Source organism: Dipodomys merriami, unplaced genomic scaffold, assembly GCF_024711535.1.
Source record: "Dipodomys merriami isolate MVZ:Mamm:240054 unplaced genomic scaffold, mDipMer1.0.p SCAF_524, whole genome shotgun sequence".
Classification (NCBI taxonomy): Eukaryota; Metazoa; Chordata; class Mammalia; order Rodentia; family Heteromyidae; genus Dipodomys; species Dipodomys merriami.
The window spans coordinates 393,029-409,938 of NW_027206096.1; the positions used below are offsets into that span (position 1 = coordinate 393,029).

Sequence of the window (16,910 nt, forward strand, 5' to 3'; positions counted from 1 at the left end):
CTTATGGGCCTTTTGGGCTAGGAAGCTTTGACCAGAAGAGGCCGTCTGAGGTGTGCTCAGCCTGCCACAGGCCAGGACGCTCTGTAGTTGGAGATGGGCTGCTTCATGCATGCTCCCTGCCTGGGCGAGCTGAGACCAGACTTCAGGACCCTCCATGCTCATTGTGACTCCCTGATCATGGTTTGGAGAGGGGCTGGCTAACATCTACCAGTGCTAAAAGTCCTGGGTTCCCTCCTCGGCACCGCAGAAAAGACGACCCGCGCCAGAGAGGGAACAAGGGCTGTGTGGACATTTGGTAAATATTCCTGCCTCCCCTTCATATACATTCTTCAGAGTGGGAGACAGTAAAGGACAATTCTGGATAGAAGGGATAGCAGTAGAGAATGGACTAGAAAAGTTGACTTGTGCTGGGGAGAATAGCTTAGCAATAGAGGCCAAAATATCCCCCCAAATGAGAAGCGTGGAAAGGAGTGCTTTTCCTGACACCATGCCGTGGCAGATTCTCCTGCAGGGACAGTGGTCACTTCTGCGTCCGCTTGTCTGTCTAGGGCACAAGACCTTCTGTCCCTCAGGGCCAGTGGCACTGTGCAAGGCCAGGCCGATTCACAGCTGCGAGTGCATGCGGTCTGAAGGGGTAATCTAGCTTATTCTTTATTACGTATGAGAATCTTTTGAAGTCTCCTTCCCACTCGGACCATTCCATGCTGTAGGTTTGAAGCAGCTACCCAACTCTAGACTAGAAAAGTAGCTTATCCCTCCCTGGTGGGAACATTAATTAATAAACTGAAAAAAAAAAAGTACCTGTAATCCTAGCTACTCAGGAGGCTGAGATCTGAGGATCCCAGTTCAAAACCCGCCTGGGCACGTAAGTCCATGAGACTCATTTCCAGTTAACCACCAGAAAACTCGAAGTGGTGCTGTGGCTCAAGTGGTAGAGCTTTAGCCTTGAGCTGAAGAGCTCAAGGACAGTGCCTAGGCCCAGAGTTCAAGCCCCATGACTGACAACAAAACAACAACAACAACAAAAAAAAAACTGAAAAAAGGTGTGCCTTGTCCTCTGGTGGAGCAGGCTGGGCGGTGAGCACAGCGTCCCGCACTGCGGGTGAAGGGGAAGAAGCCAAGTCCCAGGCTTTCCTGGGCAGCTGCCTCCCAGCCTCCGCTCAGAGCAGCTCAGCCACACAGGCAGGCCAGGGCCCCCCATGGGGGATGGATGGTGGCTTGCCTCACCCTGGGTGGGGACCAGTTAGAGCACTCTCCACTCAGGGGCTTTGAGTGCTGGCGGCCTGTCTCATGCACAGGCCCACATTCCCTTTCCTGTTAGGACAGCACCCAGCCCTCTGATCTGTGACTGTTTTCTGTCTCTGTCTCTGTGCTGGCAGTGGGAATCTGGATAAGCAGACAGGCAAGGGCAGCACCGCCCTGCACTACTGCTGCCTGACCGACAATGCTGAGTGCCTGAAGCTGCTCCTACGGGGAAAGGCTTCCATCGAGATAGGTGAGTGGCCTGGCCGCACCCACAGTGTGGACGTGGGCCACCCTGGTCCCCTCCCTGCCTGTCCTGCAGGACTCCTGAGCCTGTGTTTGACAAGCAGTGCCCTCTGTCTGTGGCATAGACTGTGTCTGCTCAGGAAGGCCAGGCCGGGGCTAGGAGCCGAGCTGATGGGGCAAACCTCGATGGTGCTGGGAGTGGTAACCTCACCATCTCTTGAGATCCCACTGAGCCCTTCCTTGGCTTTGGGTTTTAGATGGCTTACTTGGGGGAGATAACTGTTCCTGCCCCTCCATTTATTGACACATGAGGGACCCTGATCTTGCCTGGCTTTGTCCCTTGCTAGGTCCTAGGGCCTGTGGTGAGGCAGTGTGACCAGGCGTCCAGCATCTGTTGGTTCCCGAGGAAGTATTTGGGGAGAACTGTTGTTCAAAGGGGAAAGAGTAGAAAAAGACCTACGTTTTCCTGAAAGCTGTGCTTCTTTTAAAAATTAATAATCATGAGGGAGGGATGACACCGTCCAAAAAGAACTCTACTCATTACCTGATTTGTGTAACTGTAACCCCTCTGTATGTTGCCCTTATAATAACCATAAAATTTTTTTAAGTTAATAATCATCTCTCATCGAAGGAGACTTACGTAGAAGAAAACACAGGTTTCAAATGGATAGGCTGCGTAAAGGTTCATTTCATTCAGGTGCACGGGCCCCGGTCCCTGCTCTTGGTGAGCGGCTGGGGCCAGCCTGTAGTTTAGACATTGATTTTAGTTACTGCTGCTGCAGCAGTTTTATTTCCTGAACCAGCTCAAAGCCCATTTTTTGAAATCAGAGCTTCTCTACTTAGCCGTGTCCTGCGCAGTCACAAGACCCCAGCAGCCCTGCCCTAGTCACACCAAGTGGATTTCATGAGTTGTGCTCAGTTTCTTGTAGCACTGCATTACTGTATCTTAGCCAGATTGGCTGTAGAGAGCACCCCCGTGCCAGGTGGGTTGGTTGGCGTTCTGTAACTGACAGAATACTTGAGAAAAGCAACTTCTTGGAAGAAAGATTTGTGTTGGCTCCGAGGTTTCTTCAAGGGCAGCTGGCTCCATTGCTCTGAGCTTGGGGTGAGGCAGGGGCACGGTGGAGGCATGTGAGGAGGAGGAGGCTGCGCTCATGGCAGCCAGGAAGCAGGGGGTGAGGAGGGGAGGGGAGACACACCCTTTATTAGCGCACCGGTGACCTACTTCCTCCTCCTGTCCTGCTGGCACCTGATCAGCTGTCACTGCTCAGCACTGCCACCTGCAGGGGACCAAGTCTGTGGTACACAGGGACATTTCTTAGCCAGACCATAATACTGGGCTTTGCCTTGTCTCCTTTCCTCTCGACATCTAGCAAATGAGTCAGGAGAGACGCCCCTGGACATTGCCAAGCGCCTCAGGCACGAGCACTGCGAGGAGCTGGTGAGTCCCTGCTGTTTGGACAGCGGCAGTGAAGGCCCCCCTCCAGGGGGAGGGTTTCCTCCAGCCTTGGCTCAGGAGCAGATCTCCAGGGTGGGACAAGCTAAGTAAGCATCTGACCTGAGGAAAAGGAACAGGAAGTCTGCAGAGCAGGAGCTCCCCCTGGTGGTGAGATTTGAACTTGAGTTATATGTGCTGCATGTTGAACAGAGGCTGAGCAGCCAGCCACCTCCTGTGCTCAGGCACCCCGAGTGCGGGCTCTTTATCGCATGCCAGGCTGGCCTTCCTGTTTTGTTCCTTCACCAGAAACCCTGTGGTCTCCTGGCATCTTCCTCTTCTGTTCTGTGTGAAGAGAGACGGTGTGGATGGTGCAAGGAGCCTCCAGGAGCTCCTGGGTGGGCAGGGCTGGGTTCGCAGGACTCTGTGCCCACTGCACATCCATACCCCCAGCTGTTCTCGCTTGTGAATCTAGTCACTTCCATTGCTCTGCAAAGGTGGTTGCGAGAATTACTGTTGAGCTCTGTAAAGTAATTGGCCCAACATGAGGGCCCAGTCAATAGAACTATTAATAATAAATGCTGTACAAGTGTAGGATAAGTAACAGATACTATCCTAGACACTTCCCGTGAACTCATTCAGTCTTTGTGACCATGACATAGTTTCTGTGGTGTCCCCATTGTACGGATGAGTCAGCAGACACAGAAAGGGGTGACGAATGATCTTCCCCAACGTCATAGAGTTACTTTGTGGTTCTAAGGAACTTAAAACCGTATGGTGACCTTCTACACTGAATGTAATGAATTAACTTCTGCACATTCAGAATGGAAGTGGCTATTTACTTCCTTGGGTGAATAGAGGACATAGTCACTCATCATTTTCTGTAGGGCTTAATTTTCTTATTTTCTATGACTAATGTCACAGAAGGCTGAGTTAACAGTGAATGCATTCCTTCCCCCAAGGTGTGAAGTATACAAGTCAATGCTTCTGGACAGGTGGCCGCCCTCTGGGTCCCAAATCCCCCTTGCCTGTGCACAGTTCTTTATAGTTTACAAAGCACTTGCTGGCTGTATGGGGTCTGAATGTCAGGTTGTCCTGTGAGTGACTCGGCAGGAGGGCTTCCCCGAGACCCAAGGAGTCAAATGAGCTTGCCTTGGACAGAATTGCTTCTTGCGGGACCCTCCTCCCTGGCCTTAGGCCTCTGTGGGTCTGGCCTCCCTGTGGGTGCCCGCCCCGCCTGGATGACTAACTCCATGGGTAGCAGCCGTGACTGTCCCTCCTCCCCACAGCTGACCCAGGCCTTGTCCGGAAGGTTTAATTCTCACGTGCATGTCGAATACGAATGGCGACTCCTTCACGAGGACCTGGATGAGAGCGATGATGATGTGGACGAGAAATTGCAGGTGTGTGCAGGGGTCCTCCAGTAAGCGCTTTGCTGAGCTTTGTTTGGAGCAAGCTGGGTCCCGGCCTGCAAGGAAGGCAGAAGCTGTTTTATAGAAAAGGCAGTCAGGGGACTTTGTGTGTTCATTGACCTCAGTAGGTTTGGGGTTCATCTGTCCCCCGTGTTCCCTGCTGCCTCCAGCTCTTGTGAGGAACGGCTACTACGTAGTAGTCATAGGCACTGCCGGCCTTTGACACCTCAGGAGAAGAGAAGCCGGGGAAGGGAAGCCCATTTAGCACAATGGAGGTGAGGTCAGCAAGGTTAAGTCACTTGGCGTCCAGCTCGTAGTTCATACTCTGAAGCTGATGTTTCAAATGGGAATGGGATCTGAGTTACCTGCGCTGTGGCTCTGTGCATCACTTTCCAGTGAGGCGCACAACCTTTTGGTAGAGCTGGGGTGAGCATTCTCTTAAAGATAGTAAATGTTTTAGATTCTAAGTGTAACTTTTCGGGGTATTTGTTTATTGTGGTATTGGGGATTGAACTCAGGACCTCATGCTGGCTAGGCAAGTACTCTACCACTTAATCCACACCTGCAGCCCTGAAATTCCAGGGTTTGTTTTTTTGTTTAGTTGTATTGTTGTTTTTGTTGTTTGGGTCATGGGGCTTGAACACAGGGCCTTGGCATTGTCCCTGAGCTTTCTCACTCTTTGAGCCACAGCAGCACTTCCGTTTTCTGGTGGTTAATTGGAAATAAGAGTCTACTCAGGCTGCTTCAAACCACAATCCTCAGATCTCAGCCTTCTGAATAGCTAGGATTGCAGTTGTGAGCCACTGTGCCTAGCAAACTTCTGTTTTTATTACAGTTACTCACCCAGAATGGCTCAAAAGCAGCCACAGACAGTATGAAATGATGGGCAGGCTGTGGCTCCTTGAAACCCTCGTTAAATGGAGGCTGTGGGGGCCCAGAGGCCAGGATTTGCCGTCTCCCGGGTTAGAGGAAGCTCCAGAGTTCATGGGAAGGCGGGAGGAAACACTGATGTGCCCTGAGTAAGGTGGAGGTTGTGTGTGGCTAGCGGGATAGAGCCGCCTGTACCTAAAACCTGAAACACAAGGCAGCGTGTTTGGGAAGGAGGTCTTGGGACAGAGCACAGGTAAGTGGGGAGAACTCTGGCTATTGAGATGGAACGGATTTTCTCTGAAATCCTCAGAGTGGACAGTTGTATGTCCAGGCTTTCTGTGTGTGTGTGTGTGTGTGAATTACAAGAGGCAAGAAGAGTGTGTCTTTAAAATCTGTGGCTCTCATGCAGCAGTTTAAGTCCCAATTAAGAGTCTAAACGAGCCCAGGCTGAGCAGAAGTGGCACACATGAGGTGTGCGTGTGATAAGATGTGTGTCTGAGTGTTGTACGTGTGACTTTTTCACAGCCAGAAGCCATATCTCCATCTCACAACTTTGCTCCACTTTCTTGTAGCCAAGTCCCAATCGGCGGGAGGACCGGCCGGTGAGCTTCTACCAGCTGGGGTCCAGCCAGCTCCAGCCCAGTGCTGCGTCTTTGGCCAGAGATGCCGCAAACCTTCCCAAGGACAAGCCGAGGGGCTTTGTGCCCAGCATCCTGCAGAATGAGACCTACGGGGCCATCCTCAGCAGCAGCCCGCCTCCATCCCAGCCCACCGCCCCCAGCACCACCAGCGCCCCCCCACTCCCACCCAGGAACCTTGGCAAAGGTATGCAACTTAGTGGTCCCCTGTGAACAGGTGGAAGGATTGGTTGTGAGCTTTTGGGGTGGGGGATTATAGCGGCTTCACCCCAAACTAGGTGACATTTAGGTTATTTATCTTGTAGTTACTTTGTTTGTGTATGGGATCCATTTCTTCTTACAGGAATCCTTTATTCTTACGATGCCATAGTGGTGGAGATGTTGGTGCTTTCTTCTGTGGCAGAGGTTGTGGTCTAGTTCACGCAGAGCTACACCCGCAAGCCAGGGCAGCATGTGGTTTGGAGCAGCAGGGTCTCAGTCTCCCTACCTTTCCGACTTGCTATCCTCCTCATGTCTTGATTTCTCCTGTTCTCTTTTCTCCTGCTGCGTCTGGGGCTGCTGTGGAATCTGCAGCTACTTCTTATCTCTATTGATCCAGGTGAAATGAAGAATGAGATACTCGTTCCGAGAGCAGTGCTCAGCTTCACTGTGAAAAGCAAAATTGTCCTGTGGGCCTTTCTGATGCTTTTCAATTCAGAAAGCTGGCTGTACTTGGTTGTTCTGTCCAAACGGTTCAAGTTCAGCAGGGATTTTGTTGTTGTCGTTGTTACAGATACAGAAATGTTTTACAGACATGGACAAGTAGTTGATCCAGTAGTGAAGCTCAGCTGGCCATGGAGCCTCCTGAAACCAGGCCCGCTGGGTTCCAAGCAGTGGTCCTTGGGACTTTCTGGGGCAAGGAGGGGGTTGCTCAGGCTTTGTGGGGGCCTGGAAAGGACAAGAGCCTCTGCAGAGCTGGGCCCCAGTGCCATGGCTGTTGTGAGCTGCTGATGGTGTAGAAGTCTCAGCACGAACGGTTCTCAGGCTGCCTCTGAAATTTGGGAAGGGGAGCGAGGTCTTGGCTGGAAGAGCAGCTGGAGTGGTGAGCGGCTGTGTGCTCTCGCATTGCCCAAGTCCCTGCCCTACTGCCTGGCTATTTCAAGGCTCTGCCCAAGTACTTGGGCCCAGGGGAGTCATGACCACCCTGCCCTGTGGGGCACTGCACCAGCAGCCTCAAGAGCACACACAGAGCAGGCGCCAAGCCCCGTCCGTACTCTCTGCTCCATGCCTGGGCCTGCTGAGGCCACCCTGGACAAGGAAGGCAGGCTTGTCCTCGACTCCCCTTCTCCGGGCTGGCCAGGGCAGTGCAGGTTCCTAGAGGGCCTCTCCCTGACTCTTCCCCCCTGCTCCTGGAGATGTCAGTGGTGAAGGGCCTGAGTTAAGTAGACCGGGCATCTTGTGCTTGGTGGCGCCCTGTGCAGCCGATTATGGAGGAGAGACTTGGTTTTGCGTCTGGATGGTTTAAGAGGGAACAGAAGCTCTTTGCCTTGACTTCCTGGAATTAGAGTCTGCAGTTTCTTATTCTTTTTGCCATTCTTCTCTTTAGCTTTCTTTCTTTTTCTTTTTCCTTTTTCTTTTTACTGGTCCTGGGGTTGGAACTCTGGGCTTAGGCTGCTTTTTACTCAAGGATGGTGCTCCTTGAACCACAGCACCACTTCTGACTTTTTCTGACTAGCTTATTGGAGATAAGAGTCTCACAGACTTTCCTGCATGGGCTGGCTTTGAACTGCAATTCTCAGATCTCAACCTCCTGTGTAGCTAGGATTACAGGCATGTACCACCAGTGCCCGGCTTAGCGTTACTTCTTCTTGAGATGAGATAGATTGCACCTCTGCCCTCCTTCTGTGTTCCCCACACCAACTCCAGACTTGGTGTGGAGCTGGGTAGACAAGGTGACAGTGTATCTCATGCTCACCCAAGGAGGGGGTGCACAGGCTCTCTCCTGACCAGTGCCTGGCCTGGGTGGATGTGGCCTGTTTGCACACCAGGCTTGCCCTGTCCCCCCACCTGCCCCTGTGCACAGCTGTGGAACTGGGTCACAGCTGTGCATCTGCATGTAGAGCACACTGAGTGAGAAAGCTCAGGGCAGGGGTGTGGCAGAGGAAGGACTGTGACCAGGGAAGACTCATCTCATTTATGGGCCATGAACCTGCTGGGTCATCTGTGCCAACCTCCCAGAAATGTTGGGAGGCAGTCGAGAGCACAAGTCTCCTCGTGTCTGGTCCCTCTCCCCCCAGGGACCTCTGCTGGGCACACCTGGGCGCCTTCCACGTGATCCCTTAGAAGTATGCTCTGGGCGGGTAGGATGAGCGCGAGTTGCATGGGCCCCAAACATGGTGCTCAGGGGGAACACCTGTTGTGATTTATTCCTCTTTTCAAATAGTGAGTTTGAGAAACAAGATCAGGAATCTAAATGTTTACCATTAAATTGAAAAAGCCAGCAAGAAGGTTCTCAGTGGCATCTTTGGTTTAGTGTGTTATCAGTGTCTGCCTTCCAGATAACGTGAGACAAAAGGAAGGTTCAGGGTTCTATTTGCTGTTCTAGAAGGGTCATATTGACCTTCTTGTAAGCGAGAGGATCAATAACGCAGTGTTTTGTTTCTGTTTTTGTTCTGTGTGTGTGCATGCGTGTGTGTGCATGCGTGTGTTTGCGTGTGTGCGTGCGTGTGGGTTTAGTTCAGACAGCCTCCTCCTCAGCTAACACCTTGTGGAAGACAAACTCTGTAGGTGTGGGCGCTGTAAGCAGGCAGCGATCTTCGTCAGATCCGCCAGCTGTCCACCCACCGCTGCCCCCTCTTCGTGTGACATCTACCAGTACGTTTTTTTCCTTTTCCTTTCTTGCCAGTGGGCTGTGTAGATCTGGAAGGCAGGGGGCGCTGTTGGCAGCCACCTGGGGAGACAGCTGCCAGGCTGCATACCTATGCAGGTGTACAGATGCCCAACGGTACACTGGTGGCCTCCGTGGCCTCCAACCCTCCCAACTCCCCTGCAAGCTCCTGTAGAACCCTCGGTATTCCCCAGTGGCTCACTCTAATCTCTTACAAAGCGTGTGAGCAGTATTTATCCTCCATTGCTCACCAACCCAGAGCTTCCATTTCCTTTAGCCAGGAGATGATTCTCCCTGGCGTGTTTTTCTCAGTGCCAGCGTGTCCTTGAAAGCCTGGGAGAAGCTTTGGTCTTGCGGCAGAGCTGAGTACCTTTTACTGTGTCAGTGAGAAGCGTGCTGGCCCCCTCCCTGCCTGCGTCCTGCTCTGCCCACTCCCAGCATCCCTAGAGTCCTGCTTCCGGAGGATGAGGCCCTCTCCTCGAACCCGAGGCTTCCTCAAGTAGTTCAAAAACAAAAAACTGTAGTACTGGCGAGCCAGGCTCGCGTGTCACGAGGCTCTTGGGACCTTCCGAGGGCCGGCAGCCTGTCCCCTTCCCTGCCTCTCGCCCTGGCACTCCCCGGATGACCTCTGTGGGGTAGTCCGCCGTTTGACTCTTCCTTTAAAATGGAAAAGGAAAGACTATATGCTCAGTCTCTTCATTTGTCCCACCCTGTGGTCCCTTTTTGGACACTAAAGACTTCTCTCCCCCGGTGGGGCCTGGGCCTCAGCGCCCACCTTGGCAGGCCACCTTCCACCTGTAAGAAGCTCCTGGCGCTCTGCTGTTGGCCACAGAGGAGGAAGGGCGCAGAGGAAGCTCACTCCGGGACTTAGCTCCATTTTTTTTTCTTTAACCACGTCTGCCCACCACTCAAGATCAGTTTGCCTCTGAGTCTTAGCCTGTGGTGGATAAAGTACAGATAATAGTAAAACCCTTACCTGTGCCCGCCTCAGACTGGACACCCAGTGTAAGTCATCGTCACGGTCTGGCTGTTCTCAGCCACCTGCTCAAATGGAGTACACCTCAGGCTGAAAGAATCCTGGCTCCAGAAGGCTCAGCTCCCCAGGGCAGAGTGTAAGCCTGGCACCAGCCCCCAGACTTCTCTGCTGACTCTCAGAGCCAAGAGCTGAAGATGGTGCCAGCCTCCCACTGGGCCTGCCCATCTGGATGCCGGCTGAGCACAGACAGGGTGCAGAACTTTGTAGTTGAGGCTCGAGCTTCCTGACGGGGTGAGACAGGAGCTCCTGCCTTCCCCTTCAGCTTCCCAGGTGAGCCCAGAAACGGCAGCAGGTGTTGCTCAGGAGGAGTGCTAGAAAGGAGTCCTTGTGGGCCAAGGCTCCGTGCTGCGAAGGCTGGGCGTGGGGTGCAGGAGGGAGGCTCACCCTGTGTTCCTTTCCTCTCTCTGCAGATCCCTTATCCTCTACACCACCCCCTCCTGTGGCCAAGACACCTGGGGTGCTAGAAGCCTTGAGCCAGCCAAGCAAGCCCACCCAGCCTGGGGCTGTGCAGAGCAAGCCCCCGCCCCTGCCGCCCCAGCCGCCCAGCCGCCTGCCGCAGAAGAAGCCTGCACCAGGGTAAGCGCGGCCCCTTCCCAGCACCGGCCACTGCCCTACGACTTGCTTTCAGGAGGCTCCAAGCAACAGTGGCCCCTTGCTTTACCACTGACGCTCCCGCTGGGCTTCTGCTATGGTAGTGTGGGAGGCCGGTGCTGTATAACTTATCCATTAGTTCTCAGGGGTCTTAAAATGGATTCTTCAAGCAGGCACCCGTGGCTCACACCCGTAACACTATAGGTATTTAGGAGGCTGAATACTGAGGATCAAGGTTCAAAGCCAGCCCAGGCAGGAAAGTCCATGACACTCTTTATCTCTAAATAACCAACAAAAAGCCAAAAGTAGAGCTGTGGCTCAAGTGGAAGAGTGCTAGCCTTGAACACCAAGCCTCAAGGACAGTGCCCACGCTCTGACTTCAGGCCCCAGCACTGGCACACTAGAAGAAAACGATTCTTCCAGGTTTTTCTCTTACCATGTTTTGTTGTTGTTGTTGTTGTTGTGTGCATGCTGGTGTGGGGCTGGAACTCAGGGCTCAGATGCAGTCCCTCACTCAAGACTGGTGCTCTCCCACTTGAGCCACAGCTCCACTTACAGCTTTTTGGCAATTAATTAGAGATAGGAGTCATGATCTTTCCTGCCACACTGGCTTCAAGATCTCAGTCTCCTGAGAAGCTAGGATGACAGATGTGAGCCACTGGTGCCTGGCTTAAGGAATTTCTGAAAATTTCTTATATATGTATGTGTGAAATCACATAACAAGTTTAGATTTTTGTTTAGTGCATACACTGGGTTTTTTTTTAAGTCCTTAAGACATGAGGCCCTTCACTATGTTCTGTCTGTGTCTCACGGGAAGGAAACCTGGAACTCGGGCCCTGCTCAGATCAGAGTGTCCTTTGCACACGCACTGGCGCCCCATAGACACAGTGACTCTCAGGCGTATGCAGTTACCACCCAGACTCCACCCATTTCAGCTCTCTCCATGTGTCCAGTAACTTCCTTTGTTCCAATTCATTGCTTTTAATTCAGATTTTTTATAGTGGAAAGTCGTTTTGTTTGTGGCAATGTTACTAAGAAGTTAAGATCTAGTACCAAGCAGAGTGCCACCATTCCCAGCAGGAGGGAAGTGCATGCATACCTACATTCCCATGTATATGTGTACATACACATCCATAGTACATGTGAATATGCGTATTTATGTTTCTTTTTTATCTTTCCGTTTCTTTATTGTTGTTTTCTTTGACAGTATTGCCAGTTGAACTCAGGGCCCTCCTCATTTGCTAGGCACTGACAAGGAACAATGCTTATTCTCATTTTCTGCTTTCCTGTATTTGTTACTTCCTTTCTAAAGGTCAGAATCCTAGAAGTCCTTTTTTAAAAAAACCAAAATAATGAATGACTAGAAGGAAGTGCTAGAACCTACATTCCTGATCCTTAAGCCAGGACTTTGCTGCTGGTCACTGGCAGCTTATATCTGTAAACCTGGTCACTCAGGAAGTTGAGATCTAGAACATCTCAGTTCAAAGCTAGCCAAGACAGTAAAGTCCACAGGACACCCTTCTCCAAAACAACCAGTAAAAGCCAGGCATGGATCAAGCCAAGAAAGCCAAGCAAGACAAGCTGGGGGTCCTGAATTCAAGCCCCAGCAAAAACAAAGAAGTCCCAATTCTTCAAAGCACTTCTGTCCTTGTAGGCGTTAGGGGAGAAGCTGGCATCAACCACTGGCTCCATTCCCTGTTTGGCTTGACTTGGGTCTTAGTCCTCCTGTGGAAGGAGGGGCTGAATCTTAAACTCAGACCTGACGCGTCTCTCAGGTGCATGAACCCCCGGTGCTTCTGTCCGAGGCAGTGCATGCACTCAGTTTCTCCCAGGACTGTGCATGTGTGTACCCCAGTGGTTCTTGCAGGGCCAGGGCATGTGCGGGCCTTCCCCTTTGCCCACATGCCTCAGTGCTTGGTGGTTCTGGCCGCTGGGAACTGACATGGCTGACCCAAGCTCTGCGCTTCCCCTATCCAAAGCCAGGAACTAGAAACACAGAAATAGGAGGAATGCACACGAGTATGCTGTGTTCCGACAAAATTACACTGTGAACACTCTCATGTACCATGTACTATCCTTTTCATTTTTTCCCAACTTAATTTTCAAGTACCAGAATTACTGTTAGTGCCAGCGCCAGTGGCTCACACCTGTAATCCTAGCTACTCAGGAGGGTGAGATCTGACGATCGCGCTTCAAAGCCAACCAGGGCAGGAAAGTCTGTGAGACTCTAATCTACAATAAACCATCAGAAAAACCAGAAGTGGTGCTGTGGCTCAAGTGATAGAGAGCTCGCCTTGAGCTGCGAAGGGCTGAGGGACAGCGCCCAGGCCCAGAGTTCAAGCCCCACAACCGACCAAAAAAAAAAAATTACTGTTAGCTTGGACCAAACTGGAAAGGAGAGTGGAGACTGTAGGCTATATTTTACTCTCTTTTAAGAGAACTAATATGAAAATCCAGATTTATACCATGCTAAAATGTCCTTTACGAAGAGGACATATTGTGTCTTTCTTCCAAAATGAAACACCAGCCCTGGACTGGTGGCAAATGATTCTTAGCTTATCCAAAGGCTAGGATCTGAGGATCACGGTGCGAAGCCAGCCCAAGCAGGAAGTCCTTGAGACTCTTATCTCCAATGAACCGCCAAAAAGCCAGGAATGGAGCTGTAGTTCAAGTATAGAGTGCTACCCTTGAGCAAAGTAACTCAGAGACAGCACCCAGACCCTGAGTTCAAGCCCCATGACAGGCCAGAATGGGTGTAGGACATATTCTCACATTGCCTGCTGTGTCCTCACTCACCTTTCAGTAAGATTAAAACTAATGACCTTCTCTAGAGAGATGAGTTCATCCAGCCACCCTTCTGGGTCTCTTCTGGGAACAGGAGGAGGCTGAGAAGAGCATGCCAGGTACATCGCTTTTGACAGCCGACACCTTCTGTTCCTGCAGAAGCAGCAGGCCTGAGTTTAAGGTTCAACGGTTCCTTTCACAGAGGTCTAAGGCCCAAGCCAGGCTGGCTAATACCCAGCCCCGAGCCCAAGCCCATGCAGACAGGGGTGCTGTGGTGGAGGCCTGGGTTTAGGGTCAGGAACTTGGTGGTGATACTTCCCTCTGGCCTTTATTTGAAAAAAAAAAAAACCAAAACTCTCACACAGTGGGGAAATGAGTCTGAAAATGGTTGAAGTAGTTTATTTGCGTGTATAAAGATAGAACAGTGCTGGTGGCTCACACCTGTAATCCTAGCTACTCAGAAGGCTGAGATCTGAGGATCGCAGTTCAAAGCCAGCCCGGGCAAGAAAGTGCGTGAGACTCTTATCTCCTATAAACCACTAGAACACCAGAAATGATGCTGTGGCTCAAGCAGTAGAGCACTTTGCCTTGAGCTGAAGAGCACAAGGACAGCACTTAAGCCCAGAGTTCAAGCCCCATGACCAAAAAGGAAAAAAAAAAAGTTGTTTTAAAAAGGGAATAGGATGGGGCAGAGTGAAAAGGGAGGGGAGGTTGAGCAGGATACATTTGTGTGTGTGTGTGTGTGTGTGTGTGTGTGTGTGTGTGTGTGTGTGTGTGTGTGTGTGTGTGTGTGTGTGAATACTACAATAAAACCCCCTTGTACAACTAATACAAAAAAATAAGGAGCAGAAACTTCTTGACTGTGGTGAACAACAGGAGCAAACTAGCTGTGGTGATTCACACGGCTTCCATTGGCACATAGCCAGGTTTTTGTTGTTGTTGTTTTGTTTGGCATATAGTGAATGTATAAAATTTTTTGTTTATATTGAAAAGAATAGCATGATGCCCAGGTGCCGGTGGCTCACACCTATAATCCTAGCTACTCAGGAGGCTGAGATCTGAGGATCTCTGTTTGAAATCAGCCTGAGTGGGAAAGTTATGAGACTTATCTTCAATTAAGCACTCAAAAAAAGCCAGAAGTGGACCTGTGGCTCAAGTGGTAGAGCTTTAGCCTTTAAGCAACAAAGCTTAGGGACTGAGTGCCTGAGTTCAAGCCCCAGGACCGGCAGACATATGCACCATGTGCACACAGGCATGCAAATAGAATGATGTGTATTTCCAGATAAATGGAACATAATGAAATTATTTAAAAATATTTAGCATGGGACTGGGAAGGTGGCTCAGTGGTAGAGCGCTTGCCTTGCATGCATGAGGCCCTGGGTTCGAATCCTCAGCACCACATAAGCAGAAAAAGCCGGAAGTGGCGCTGTGGCTCAAGTGGTAGAGCGCTAGTCTTGAGCTGAAGAGCCGAGGGACAGTGCCCAGGCCCAGACCAAAAAAAAAAAAAAAAATAGTGGGATGAGAGTTGATGAAATCACTGATGCATTTGCGGTTTAAGTACAGCTGTTCAGAGAGAAGAGGTTGGGAGAGACAGCCTCAGGTATCAGTAAGCCTGTTTTTCCTTCCTATAGGGCTGAGAAGCCAACCCCATTGCTCAACAAAGGCCAGCCAAGAGGACCTGGTAATGATGCCATTTGGGACTGGGCTTGATTCTGCTGGGTCCCAGGGGAACATTTCTTGGCAGGTGGTCAGCTCTACATAGGGCCTGTCCGCCCTCCAATTTCCCCCCCCCCTCCCCCCTCCCATCTCCAGCTCTCCTTCCCCCCATCCAACTCCAGCTCTCCCTCCCAACTACCCTCCAGCTCTCCACCCTGCATCTCCAGCCCCCCCTCCCATCCACCCTGCACCTCCAGCCCCCCCTCCCATCCACCCTGCACCTCCAGCCCCCCCTCCCATCCACCCTGCACCTCCAGCCCCCCCTCCCATCCACCCTGCATCTCCAGCTCCCCCTCCCATCCACCCTGCACCTCCAGCTCCCCCTCCCATCCACCCTGCATCTCCAGCCCCCCCTCCCATCCACCCTGCACCTCCAGCCCCCCCTCCCATCCACCCTGCATCTCCAGCCCCCCTCCCATCCACCCTGCATCTCCAGCCCCCCCTCCCATCCACCCTGCATCTCCAGCCCCCCCTCCCATCCACCCTGCATCTCCAGCTCTCCCTCCCCCTCAGGCCCGATACTCTGCTCCCCACAGTTCAAGGCTGCGGTTCCCCTTTCCTGTGCTCCGACTTTCATCCTGCCTTGCAGAAAGTTCTCTGACTTACAGGGACTTTTCCCTTATCACATCAGAGCTTCTGGAGAAATCTGCTTTCAGACATGACCCTCGGGCCCTGGTAGTCAGTTTACCTCTTGTGGTTACGACTGATGGGGTGTCTTGTAAGGCTTCGTTTTGGCCCTAACACAGTGGATCTCTCTGGAACAGAAGCTCCGGGTCCTCTGTCCAATGCCATGGCTCTGCAGCCCCCCGCACCCATGCCCAGGAAGTCCCAGGCGGTAAGTAGATAAGGCTTTCCTGTCCCTTGCTCTGTCTACCGGGAAAGCTCGAAGGCAGCCGATCTGCCTTCTTTCCCTGGAGAGGGTGGACTGGGCGTCGGGTGCTGGCGCTGCTATGACTTGGGCCCCCACAAGTGCCAGGCTCCAGCTGCTCCACTTCCAGCTGCTCTTCGGCCCTCCCTCAGCTGGGGTCTCCCTGTAATTTCCTTGGCACCAGAGCTGCACCAACCCCTGTGGGCTCCCCTCCCCGGGGTCCTGGGCTCAAGCGGAAGCAGGAGGCCATTGTCTGTCCTGGTTCCGGCCTCCGGCCACACTAGCTTTTACTCTCCCTGACGCAGACCAAGTCAAAGCCCAAGCGGGTGAAAGCACTCTACAACTGTGTGGCTGACAACCCGGACGAGCTGACCTTCTCTGAGGGAGACGTGATCGTGGTGGACGGGGAGGAGGACCAGGAGTGGTGGGTGAGTCAGATTGGGGTGTGGAAGGGGCTCAGGGCTGAGCTGCACCTGCCCGCCTGGAACTCCCAGGCACCGATGAGGCTCAGCATAACAGTCCAGTTTTGGGGTGGCCATGAGGCCTCAGGTCCCTGGCTGCTCTGTCCTCAGCAGGACCCACACCTCTGCACCCCTGGGCGGCCCCTCCCTATTTTGTTGGGCAAGTCTCCCAGGCCGCTGTTTCCAGAGTACCCTGGAGGATCTCAAGTGAGACCCTGGCATTCTGAAGCCTTGAGTTTCTAGGTAAAGACCTCACTGCCGCATGAGTGCGGCAAGGAATCTAAAGAGATCTGGCCTCCGGGGGTAGGCAAAACCCACCCAGTTTGGTCCTGAATGAGCTAGGGCCTGCTCTGTCCACGGGAGCTGCACAGGCACCTGCTTCCTCCTCCCCCTCCCCCTGGGGGTCCTAGCTGTTGAGCCTCAGCACGCTCGGGCCAGGAACCTGTGCAGAGGTCTGTGGGACTTGGTTGCTCACAGTGCAGTGGTGAGATGACATGGAAAGCGCAGAGGAGTCAGCGCAGGACTGAGCGCTCTGCCGAGTCTGCCACCTACTGGACAGTTAGCCTTGCTCCACAGACGGAGCTTGGGTGCCTCTCATGGAACTGGGGTATGGGGGAGAGAAGTTGGGGAGACTCCGAGCCAGCTTGGCTTTGATAGGCACAAGTAGTTTGGTCCCTGTCTAACCTTTGTTCCCAGCAAAACTCCCACTGTGTTTCATTCTTGGGATGTGGCTGCAGAGCTGTTG

At 52.4% G+C, this 16,910-nt stretch overlaps 1 protein-coding gene across 3 annotated transcripts in view; it reads left to right on the top strand.

The window, feature by feature from the left end:
• LOC138811393 (arf-GAP with SH3 domain, ANK repeat and PH domain-containing protein 2) overlaps positions 1-16,910 on the top strand; it is a 153,203-nt gene that overhangs the window by 133,567 nt on the left and 2,726 nt on the right. For 2 of the 3 annotated variants that reach the window (XM_069999123.1, XM_069999125.1), the window contains exons 19-27: positions 1,380-1,495; positions 2,862-2,929; positions 4,213-4,326; positions 5,778-6,030; positions 8,559-8,696; positions 10,156-10,321; positions 14,752-14,801; positions 15,601-15,671; positions 16,010-16,132. In XM_069999123.1, the coding sequence (XP_069855224.1) occupies positions 1,380-1,495; positions 2,862-2,929; positions 4,213-4,326; positions 5,778-6,030; positions 8,559-8,696; positions 10,156-10,321; positions 14,752-14,801; positions 15,601-15,671; positions 16,010-16,132 (1,099 nt within the window). The remainder of the gene's footprint in view (positions 1-1,379; positions 1,496-2,861; positions 2,930-4,212; positions 4,327-5,777; positions 6,031-8,558; positions 8,697-10,155; positions 10,322-14,751; positions 14,802-15,600; positions 15,672-16,009; positions 16,133-16,910) is intronic. The other variant, XM_069999124.1, reaches the window with a different exon arrangement.